The sequence below is a fragment of the Rhinolophus hipposideros genome (genome assembly GCF_964194185.1).
Source record: "Rhinolophus hipposideros genome assembly, chromosome: 17".
Lineage (NCBI taxonomy): Eukaryota > Metazoa > Chordata > Mammalia > Chiroptera > Rhinolophidae > Rhinolophus > Rhinolophus hipposideros.
Window position 1 is genome coordinate 42,427,234 of NC_138063.1, and position 12,389 is coordinate 42,439,622.

Sequence of the window (12,389 nt, forward strand, 5' to 3'; positions counted from 1 at the left end):
AATGATCTAACTTAAGTTCAAATAAGACCATGTCACTTCTCTGTTCCATAAGTTACAGAGTAAAATCTATGCTTCTTAGCTTGGCCTCCTGTGACCTTTCCCTTGTCCACCACTTGCTTACCTCCTGCCACTCCCTGAGTTTTACATTTTTATGGTTCTAACATGTCCAAACTGCTGTAAGTTCCTGCATACTTCATGCTGCTTCTTTCCTTTCAAGCTTTGCTCCTGCATTTCTTGGAATCTGAAATATTTTCCCTCACTCCTTTGTACAGTGAATATCTCCTTCATAGTTCAAGACCAAACTCCTCCAAGAACTTTTTCTTGATTAGTCCCCAAAATGTTGACCTAAAACTTTACTCCTTGTCCATGTTCCCCTAGTATATTGTTATATTTATTGCAGTACACCAACAATATCTCCTCATGGGTGATCTCCCCTACTAAGTCATAAGTACATTAGAGGTCAGGAATTGAGCCTCATTTATCTTTGTATCTCCAGTTCCTCATCATAACAGCTACCCACAAAATGTTTATCGAATGGAATCAACTTGCTCTGTCTCTGTGTGTCAAATGTCATTCTTTGACTCTTCTGGTTATAACATAGAGAACATAAAGCTTTCTATAAAAATACATTATTATGGACAGCCCCACTTCTACCATCAATTGACAAAGAAGCAGCTTCTGTTTCCTTCTACCAAACTGTCAACTAAGTTTCACACAAATCATTTATAGACTATATATTTACCAAAGAAATATAAGTGAGGAAAACATCACCTGCAGCAAAAGTCTTCCCTACCACCTGCAAAGATAAAGCCAGTGGCTTCACAACATTCTTATTCCGGGTCAGGTCCTGAGCTCCACTTAAATTGATCGCAGAATTAGCTGGACTGAGAATCGGCGAATCTTTAAAACGAAAGAGGTTGTTCAAATTAGCAACTATTTATATATGCAGGAAAGAAGTTAATTCAACAAGAGTGAGGTGAGAGAAAACAGACTGTACAATTTCAGTTTCTTCTTGACCTATTTTAGGAAAGTCAATTTCTCTGTATTCAGGTTTTATTTTCTTTTATGCATTTAACAAATACTCATTAGAAGTTACTATACGCTGGGTGCTCGTATAAGCACTTTAAATATATCAATTCACTTAATTTCTATAAAAACTCAATGAAGTAGGTACTATTACCTTAAATAGTGAGAGTCATTTAAAACTTGGTCAAAGTCATATGATACGGTATCAAGGATATCATGTGTCATATTAAAACTGTCTCCCCATTTCAATGAGATATATTTATCTCTATCCACATGTGTTTGTCATTTAAAAGGTGTCATGCAAACTAAGTCATTGCAACCTAGGAGAGAGCACTTTTCTCTGAAGAAAAGTTGCTTTAATTTTTGGAATAAACTAGAATTAATTTACCTGTGTAATACCAGGTACATCCAAAAGAAATTTGCTATCTGGATTCAGAAAATAACCGAGCCCAGAAAAACCATATGCCATTTCACAGACAGCCTAAGGGAGATATAAATACTCAAGCCAACTAGAATTTTCTGAAATGAGTATTGACCCCAAATCCCTGACTCTACTCCAGCAAAACAGCTTAATCAATTTACACAGAAAAGTACCAAAAGTGACTGTTAAAACTTTCTGAGTTTAAAAAACAAAGTGTTTTAAAGAGCAGGATACTGATGATGCTATACGAGAAATTATCTAAAAAATTAGTCTTCATACCACAACGTGATTCCTAATACATCTAATGAGTGTTTCTCATAAGAACTCAAAAGATTGAAATGGTCCCCTACTGGTTCAGGAGAGTTAATATGCCTTCCTAAAAGCCTGATGTACCACCAGGGAGTGATTTCAAGGTCTACAGGAATAATAGAGGCCAGCAACTGCACATAGAATATTGTAAAGTCACAGGAAAGTGAAGACCGCCAAGTTTTTCAGGCCTTTTTTTTCTTTTAAAATTTTTATATTCTTTTAATTAAAATTTATTGGGGTGGCAATGGTAAACAAAACTACATAGGTTTCAAGTGTACAATTCTGTAATACATCTACATATAGTATTATGTTTTTAATACCCAGAGTCAGTTCTCCTTCCATTAACATATATTTGACCCTCCCTACCACAGAAACAGGATAGGAATCCCAGGTAAGTTTGCAGTGCCATTACAGAGGTTGCTCGTTATGTTTCAGGCCACAGCCATATTGTTTGGAACAAGACTAGTAGCTTACTACATTAGTTTATACCTAGAATTTTAGCATATTTCTAATAGGTCAAGTAAACATATTGGTGAAATCTGGTTGACTAATTATGAAGAGTGGTGATTCACCTTATTATTTTTTTAAATCAGTGAATTCAAATTAAACCAGACCAATATTTTTGAAATAATGAAAGGATACAAAATTAATGTATAGAAATAAATCTTCCTATACATAAACAACAACTAATAGTTAGATAAAATGCCAAGGGATAAGCTTAATAAGGAATATACACAACTATATGAAGAAATCTTTACCATACTTCTTAATATAATGTCTGGGATTTGTTTTAAATATTGAGGAAGGGAAGAAGAGAGGCAGTAAGATATTGACAATAAATCAGATTGGTCAATAAATCATATTGACCATGTGTTCATAATTATTGAAGCTGGTCAATGGTGGTGGTTAATTCTATTATTCTATTTTCATATGTATTCCCACATGGGCCAGTGAGCTCTCAACCACAAGGTTGCTGGTTCAACTCCAGTCCCGCAAAGGATGGTGGGTTCTGCCCCTTGCAACTAAAATTAAACATGGCACCTTGAGCTGAGCTGCCGCTGAGCTCCCGGATGGCTCAGTTGGTTGGAGTGCATCCTCTCAACCACAAGGTTGCCAGTTCAATTCCCGCAAGGGATGGTGGGCTGTGCCCCCTGCAGCTAGAAACAGCAACTGGACGTGGAGCTGAGCTGCACCCTCCACAACTAAGACTGAAAGGACAACAATTTGAAGCTGAATGGCACCCTCCACAACTAAGATGGAAAGGACAACAACTTGACTTGGAAAAAAGGCCTGGAAGTACACACTGTTCCCCAATAAAGTCCTGTTCCCCTTCTCCCAATAAAATTTTAAAAAAAGAATAAAAAACAATGAAAATAGTTTAAGAGATCTGTGGGATAACATTAAGTGCAACAACATTGACATCATAAGAATACCAGGAGAAGAGAGGGAGCAAGGGATCGGGAACCTATTTGAAGAAATAATGACAAAAAAAACTTCCCTAACTTGGTGAAAGAAAATAATTTACAAACCCAGGCAGTGCAGACAATCCCAAACAAGATGAATCCAAACAGGCCCACACCAACACACGTCATAAAGTGTCAAAGGTTAAAGACAAAGAGAATCCTAAAAGCAGCAAGAGAAAGACAGCAGGTTACTTATAAGGGAACTCCCATAAGACTATCAGCTAGCTGACTTTTCTATTGAAACTTTGCAGGCCAGAAGGGAGTGGCAGGAAATATTCAAAGTGATGAAAAACAAAGGCCTACAACCAAGATTGCTCTACCCAGCAAGGCTATCATTTAAAATTGAAGGAGAAATACAGAGCTTCCCAGAAAAGAATAAGCTAAAGGAATTACCACCGAGCTAGCATTGCAGGAAATGTTAAAAGGTCTTCTTTAAGCAGAAGAAAGGTGAAAACAAACTAACAAGGGAAGACCAGAAATATGAATAACAAAATGGTAATAAATATGTACCTATCAATAATTACTTTAAGTGTGAATGAATTAAATGCTCCAATCAAAAGACGTAGGGTGGCTGAGTGGATAAGAAAACAAGGACCCCCCCCCCCAAAAAAAAGAAAACAAGGCCCGTGCATACGCTGTTTACAAAAGATTCATCTCAGATCAAAAGACACACACAGACCAAAAGTAAAGGAATGGAATAAAATATTTCACGCAAATGGAAATGAGAAAAAAGTTGGGGTAGCAATACTTAAATCGGGCAAAATAGACTTTAAAATGAAGACTATAATAAAAGACAAAAAAGGCCACTACATATTTATAAAGGGATTGATCCAAAAAGAGAACATAACCCTAGTAAACATCTATGTACCAAACATAGGAGCTTCTAAATATAAGAAACAGATTTTGACCGACATAAAGACAGAGATCAACAGCAACACTATCATAGTAGGGGACTTCAACATCTATTGACACCAATGGACAGATCCCTCAGACAGAAAACACGGAAACAGTGGCCTTAAATGATACATTAGATCAGTTAGATTTAATTGATAATTTTAGAGCCTTTCACCCCAAAGCAGCAGAACATACATTCTTCTCAAGTGCAAATGGAACCCATGGAATGTTTTCCAAGCTAGACAACATGCTAGGCCACAGAACAAGTCTCAATAAATTTAAGAAGACTGAAATCATATCAAGAGTCTTCTCTGACCACAGTGCTATGAACCTAGAAATCAATTACAAAAAGAAAACTGGAAAATACACAAATACATGGAGGCTGAATAACATGTTACTAAATAGCGAGTGGGTCAACAATGAGATCAAGGAAGAAATCAAAAGATACCTTGAGACAAGCGAAAATGAAAACACAATGACCCAAAATCTATGGGATGCATAGCAATGCAGGCCTACCTAAAGAAATAAGAAAAATCTCAAATCAACAGTTTATCTTTATACCTAAGGGAACTGGAAAACAAACAGCAAAATAAGCCCAAAGGGAGTACAAGGAAGGAAATAATAAAGATCAGAGTGGAAATAAATAAGAGACCAAATAAATAAATAAATACAAAAGATCAATGAAATCAAGAGCTGTTTTTTTTAAAAAAGATAAACAAAATTGACAAACTTTTAGTCAGACTCACCAAGAAAAAGAGAGGACCCAAATAAAATCAGAAATGAAAGAGGAAAACTGACAACTGACACCACAAAAATACAAAATAAATTTAAGAAAACACTACAAGCAACTATACTCTAAAAAATAGACAATCTGGAAGAAAAATTTCTGGATAAATGCCTAGAAACATACAATCTTCCAGGCCTGAATCAACAAGAAACAGAAAATCTGAACAGACTGATTACTACCAATGAAATTGAATCAGTAATCAACAAGCTCCCAACAAACAAAAGCCCTGGACCAGATGGCTTTACAAGTGAATTTTACCAAATATTCAAAGAAGAATTAACACCTGTTCTCCTCAAACTATTCCAAAAAATCCAGAAGGAGGGAAGGCTCTCAAGCTCATTTTTTTGAGGCCACCATTACTCTGATCCAAAAACCAAACAAAGATATTACAAAAAAGAAAACTATAGGCCAATATTCCTAATGAATAATATAGATGCAAAATCCTCAACAAAATATTAGCAAACAGAATTCAGCAATACATTAAAAAGATCATACATCACAATCAAGTGGGATTCATTCTTGGTGTGCAAGTTGGTTCAATACCTGCAAATCAATTAACATGATACACACTAACAAAATGAAAAATAAAAATCATATGGTCATATCAATAGATGCAGAAAAAGCATTTGACAAAATCCAATATGCATTTATGATAAAAACTCTTAGCAAAGTGGGAATAGAAGGAATCATATCTCAACATAATAAAGGCCCTATAGGGGGTGGCCGGTTAGCTCAATTGGTTAGAGCATGGTGCCAATAACACCAAAGTTGCCTGTTTGATCCCTGCGTGGGCCACTGTGAGCTGAGCCCTCCTTACAATAAATAAATAAACAAACAAATAAATATCATATATGATAAATCCACAGCTAACCTCATACTCAATAGGGAAAAGGTGAAAGCATTCCACTTAAAATCAGAAACAAGACAACGCTGCCCACTTTCACCACTTTTATTCAACATAGTACTGGAAGTCCTAGCCACAGCAAGAAGGCAAGAAAAAGAAATAAAAAGCATCCAAAAAGGAGGAAGTAGTTACCAGAGGGTAAGGAGGCAGGGGAGTGGTAGATGAGGGTAAAGGGGATCAAATATATGGTGATGGAAGAACTGACTCTGGGTGGTGAACACACAATGTGATTGGTAGGTGATGTAATACAGAATTGTAATACAATTGTATACTGAAATCTATGTAACTTTACTAACAATTGTCACCCCAATAAACTTTAATTAAAAAAAGAAAAGGAGGAAGTAAAATTGTCATTACATGCAGATTGCATGATACTATATATAGAGAACTCCAAAGATTCCACCAAAAAACTATTAGAATAGATAAATTAATTTAGTAAAGTAGCAAGATACAAAATTAATATTCAAAAATCAGTTGCATTTGTATACACCAATAACAAACTATCAGAAGGAGAAATTAAGAAAATATTCCCATTTACAACAGCCTCAAAAACAATAAAATACTAGGAATAAATTTAACCAAGGAAGTAAAAGACCTGTACTCAAAAAATTATAAGACATTGAAGAGAGAAATTAAAGAAGACACAAATAAATGGAAACATATAACACGCTCCTGGATAGAATATAGTTAAAATGTCCATACCAGCTAATTCAATGCAGTCCCTATCAAATTACCAACGGCATTTTTCACAGAACTAGAACAAATAATCCTAAAATTTATATGGAATCATAAAAGATCCTGAACTGCCATGGCAATCTTGAGAAATAAGAACAAAGTGGGAGGTATCACGCGACCTGACATCAAATCATACTACAAGGCTATAGTAATCAAAACAGCATGGTATTGGTATAAAAACAGACACATAGATCAATGGAACAGAATAGAAAGCCCAGAAATAAATCCATGCCTATATGGTCACCTAATCTATGACAATGGAAGCAAGAATTTACATTGAGGTAAAGACAGTCTATTTAATAAATAGTGCTGGGGAAGATGGATAGATAGATACATGCAAAAAAATGAAACTGGACCACCTTCTTACACCATATACAAAAATAAATTCAAAATGGATTAAAGACTTAAGTGTAAGACCCAAAACCATAAAACTCTTAGAAGAAAATATTGGAAGTAAATTCACAGATATTACCCTTAGTAATAGTTTTACTGATATATTTCATGGGGCAAGGGAAGCAAAAGAAAAAAAGAAACATGTGGGAGTTCATCAAACTAAAAAGTTTTTTTTTTTCACAGTAAAGGAAACCATTAATAAAACAAAAAGTTATCCTACCAAGTGGGAGAAGGTATTTGCCAATGATACATCTGATAAGGGGTTAAAATCCAAAATTTATTTAAAAACTCAGACAACTCAATGCCAAAAATACGAACAACCCTATTAAAAAATGTGGAGAGGACATGAAGAGACATTTCCCTAAAGAGGACATACAGATGGCCAACAGACATATGAAAAAATGCTCAACATCACTAATCATTAGAGAAATGCAAATAAAAACCACAATGAGATACCACCTCACTCCTGTCAGAATGGCAATCATCAATAAATCAACAAATAACACGTGTTGGCGAGGATGTGGAGAAAAGGGGACCCTCGAGCACTGTTGGTAAGATTACAGATTGGTGTAGCCACTGAGGAAAACAGTTATGGAGCTTCCTCAAAAAATTGAAAATGGAACTGCCTTATGACCTAGCAATTCCACTCCTGGGTATCTATCCAGAGAAGTCCAAAAAATTTGAAAAAAATATATGCACCCCTATGTTTACTGCAGCGCTATTCACAATAGCCAAGTATGGAAACAACCAAAATGTCCATTGATAGACAACTGGACAAAGAACCTGTGGTACATTTATACAATGGAGTATTACTAGGCTATAAAAAAGAATGAAATCTTACCATTTGCAATAACATGGACCTTAAGAACATTATGCTAAGTGAAATAAGTCAGACTGAGAAAGACAAATACCATATGATCTCACTTATATGTGGAAACTAAAGAACAGAATAAATGAGCAAACAAAACAGAAACAGATTCAGAGATATAGAAAAAAAAAACTGTTGGTTGCTAGATGGGAGGGGGTAGGGGTAGGGGAGAAGGTGAAGGGATTAAAAAGAGCAAATTAGTAGACACAATATAGACGTGGAGATACGAAATACAGAATGGGGGATATAATCAACAATGTTGTAAAGATTATGTAAGGTGGGCACTGGACTTTTCAAGGGGATCGCTTCATAGACTATAGATGCATAACCAATGTGCTGTACAACTGACACTGAAGTAGAATAATACTGTAAGTCAACTATAAGAAAAAAAATATATATATACATGGTCACGGGAGGTGGAGTATAGATAGCATAAGGAAGATAGTCAATGGTATCGTAACAGTTATATAAGATGTCAGAGGGGTAGTAGCTTGGGGGAGGGGGATTATCACTTTGTGAGGGGTGTAAATGTCTATTATATTGCTTTGTACATCCAAAACTATTAAAAAATAATAAAATAAATGAGTACATTTGTTACTAGAAAAATTTTTTTGGTCTTTTATAATATAGGTTTAGTGCTATAAATTTCCCTCTAAATAGTGCTATATTGGAATCCTACAAATTCCCATGTGTTGTTTATTCATATACATTCAATAAAAATATTGCTAATTTCCCTTTTGATCCATGGACTATTTAGAAGTGTGTTATTTAGTTTCCAAATATTTGGGGATTTTCCAAAGATCTTACCTTTATTGGCTTCTAATATTTCATTTTGGACAAAGAATATACTTTGTATGATTTGAATCCTTTAAAATACATTAATACTTATTGTACAAACTATGTATCGTGTCAGATAGGTACCAGACTTATCAGGGGGATCACTTCAATAATTATATAAATATCTAACCACTAATACAAACTAATATAAAATAATATTGAATGTCAACTAAAATTAAAAATATATATAGTCACGGGATGTAAAGTATAGCACAGGGAATATAGTCAATGGTATTGTAATAGCTATTACAGTGTCAGAGGGGTAGTAGACTTGTTGGGGCTATCACTTTGTGAGGAGCGTAAATGTCTAATCACTATGTTGTTTTGTACACCTATAACTACGTAATAATAAAAAAGAATCACTCAAAAAATTAATAAATAAAATATATTAAGACTTGTTTTGTGGCCCATAAACACAATATCAGGCATATTTTTGTTCCTCTGAATGTAACATATCTTTTTTCTCTGGCTTGGTAAATGTTCTATGTGAACTTGAGGAGAATGTGTAACTTTCTGTTGTTGTGTTGTATTTCTAATTTATAAATGTGAATTAGGTCAAGTTGGTTGATAGTATTGTTCAAATGTTCTATATCCTGATTGATTTTATCTGTTCTATCAATTATTAAGAGAGAGGTATTGAAATACCTCACTATAATTGTAAATTTTTATATTTCTTAAAATAATTCTATCAGTTTTTGCTTCATGTATTTTGAAGTTCTGTTATCAGGTGCATAAATGTTTTAGGATTGTTCTGTCCTCTTGATTACTTGACCCCTTTATCATTATACAATTATCTCTTTAATAACTCTAGTTATATTCTTTGCTCTGAAATCTATTTTATCTGATATTACTGTATCAACTTGAGCTTTCTTTTGACTACCGTTAGCATGGTACATGTCTTTTTAATACGTTTACCTTTAATGTATTTTGGTCTTTATATTTTAATTGTACTTCATGTAGGCCTCACAGAGTTGGATCTTACTTTTTTATCCAATCTGATAACATCTGCCTTTGAATTGGGGTGTTCAGATCATTTACATTTAATGTGATTCTTGATGTGTTTAGGTCTATCATCTTGCTGTTTGTTTTTACTTGTCCCATCTATTTTTTGTCCCTTTTTCCCTCTTTCCAGCCTTCTTTTGGATTAATCAGGTATTTTTTTTTATGACTTCATTTTATCTCCTTTGCTGCTTACAGCTATAGCTTTGTTTTTTTTTTTGGTTGTTTTAAGGTTTATAGCATATATTCTAATTTATGAGTCTAACACCAAGTGGCATTAGACAACCTCACGTATTGTACAAGAACTTTAGAGTAGTGTAGTTCCATATATCCCCTCCTAACCTTTATGGTATTGTTATGCACTTTACTTTTCCATATATTATAAGCCTCATGATATATTGTTATCATATTTGTATAAGTCAATTATACCTTTAAAAATTTAAATAAGAAAAGAATTGTATATATTTACCCATGTGGTTATCACTTCCAGTGGTTTTCATTCCTTTGTAAAGATTCAGATTTTTTTCTGTCTGGTATCATTGTCCACCTACTTGAATGACTTCCTTTAACATTTCTTGTTGTGCAAAACTATTAGTGGTGAATTCCTTATTTTGCATGTCTGAAAATATCTTTGTTTTTCACTTTTATTTCTGAAAGATACTTTTGCTAAGCATAGAATTCTAGGTTGATAGTTCTTAGCTTTGAGCACTTTAAAGATGTTGCTCCACTGTCTTCTTATTTATATTGTTTCCCAATTAGAAATATGATGTCATGCTTATTTTTGTTCCTCTATATATGACATACCTGTTTTTTTCTTGTTGTTTTTAAGATTTTCTCTTTATTGTCAGTTTTAAGCAATTTTATTATGATGTGCTTTGGTACAGTTTTCTAAGTGTTTCTTGTGCTTGAGGTTCACTGAACTTCTTGGGTTTATAATTTTCATCAAGTTTAGAAAGTTTTGGCCATTATTTCTTCAAATATTTTTGTCTCCCCCAACCCCTTCAGGCACTCCAGTTACAAGTATATTAGGCTGCTTGTGGTTATCCCACATCTCACTGATGGGCTTTTCATTTTATTTTTTTTCCTCTCTGTTTCATTCTTCAAGTTACTTACCTTCTCTTCTGCAATGGCTAATTTGTTATTAATCCCAATCCGTGTATTTTTCATTTCAAACATAGTTGTCATCTCTAGAAGTTTGGTTTGATTGTTTTTATCATCTTCCTTTTACTTAACTTTTTGAACATATGAGATAGTTATAGTAACTGTTTTGATGTCCTTCCCTGCTAATTCTAACATCTAGTTTGGTTTTCACTGATTAGTCCCCTCAATATCAGTTGTGTTTTCCTGCCTCTTTGCATGTCTGGTAATCTCTGATTGGGTGTCATGCACTACTAGTTTTATATTGTTGGATGCTGTATATTTTTGTATTCCTATAAATATTCCTGAGCTTAGCTCTGGATTGCAGTTAAATTACTTGGAAACAATTTGATCCTTTTGTGGTTTTTTTTGTTGTTGATATTTTTAGGCAAGTCTGGAGCAGTGCTTAGTCTAAGACTAAGTATTCTCCCTTACTAAGATAAGACCTTTCTAAGTACTCTATCCAGTGCTCAATGAACTATGAGGTTTTCCTGTCTAGCTGGTGGGAACAGTCCCTGTACCTGGCCCAGTATGAATACTGGGCACTGTTTCCTCTCATCTTTTTGGATGGTACTTTTTATGAGTCTTGAGTAGTTTCTTTGCATATACACACAAACCAATATTATGTTGAACACTTGAGGGGACCCTGTGCAGATCTCTGGGGTTCTCTCTGTTCAGCTCTCTTCCTTCTGGTACTTGGTCCTATGAGCTAGCTGTTTGGGTCTCCCTACACTCTCAGCTCTTTCTACTCAACTTAGGGAATCTACTTGACCACAGTTCCCCTTCCCTGTATCGTGATCTAGGAACTCCCAAAGCAGTAAGCTGGGGCAATATTAAGATTCACATTATTTGTTTCCCATCTCTCAGGGATCACTGTCTTCTGTTGCTTGAGATACACTGAAAACTGTTTTTCAGATATTTTTGTCTGTTTCTTCTTTTTTTTAAAAAAAAAGTTGTGTCAGGTGGGAAGGTAAATTCAATCCCTTTTTATTCAGTTTGGCCAGAAACAGATGCTGAGTTGATCTGCTATTGATTTTTCAATTTTAGAGCTCTCCCTCTCCTGTCCCCGCTCCTCTTGCCCCTTACTCTATTCTTGGAATCTCAGCACATGAACATTTTACAAAATTCTAGGCAGAGATCAATATTGTCTTTGTATCCTCCGATCCTAGTACCCAGAAAATTGCCCAATAAAATTGTCAGTAGTGAGCAGAGGAGGATCAAATTCTGGTTTTGGTAACTTCTAGATGTATCTTGGACTTGTCTATATTAGGTACTGGCCCTTATTCCTACATACGCGAAGAATGCTGAAGACATCATTTACGGTGGCCAAGACACGGCAACAACCAAAGTGTCCTTTGATAGATGGTTGGATAAAGATATGGTACATATATACAATGGAATACTATTCTGCCATAAGAAAAGATGAAATACTGCCATTTGCAACAACATGGATGGAACTTGAGATTATTGTGTTAAATGAAATAAGTCAGACAGAAAAAGTTGAGAACCATATGACTTCACTCATACGTGGGATATAAAACTGACAGCAACAAAGGAACAAAACAAACAAACAAAGAAACAAAAACTCATAGACACAGACAACAGTTTAGTGGTTA

At 34.7% G+C, this 12,389-nt stretch overlaps 1 protein-coding gene across 4 annotated transcripts in view; it reads right to left on the reverse strand.

Annotated features, from left to right (window-relative positions):
• Positions 1-12,389, reverse strand: part of GREB1L (GREB1 like retinoic acid receptor coactivator) — a 252,007-nt gene that overhangs the window by 74,159 nt on the left and 165,459 nt on the right. For all 4 annotated transcript variants that reach the window (XM_081078878.1, XM_081078875.1, XM_081078876.1 and 1 more), the window contains one exon: positions 772-900. In XM_081078878.1, coding sequence (XP_080935004.1) covers positions 772-900 — 129 coding nt within the window. The remainder of the gene's footprint in view (positions 1-771; positions 901-12,389) is intronic.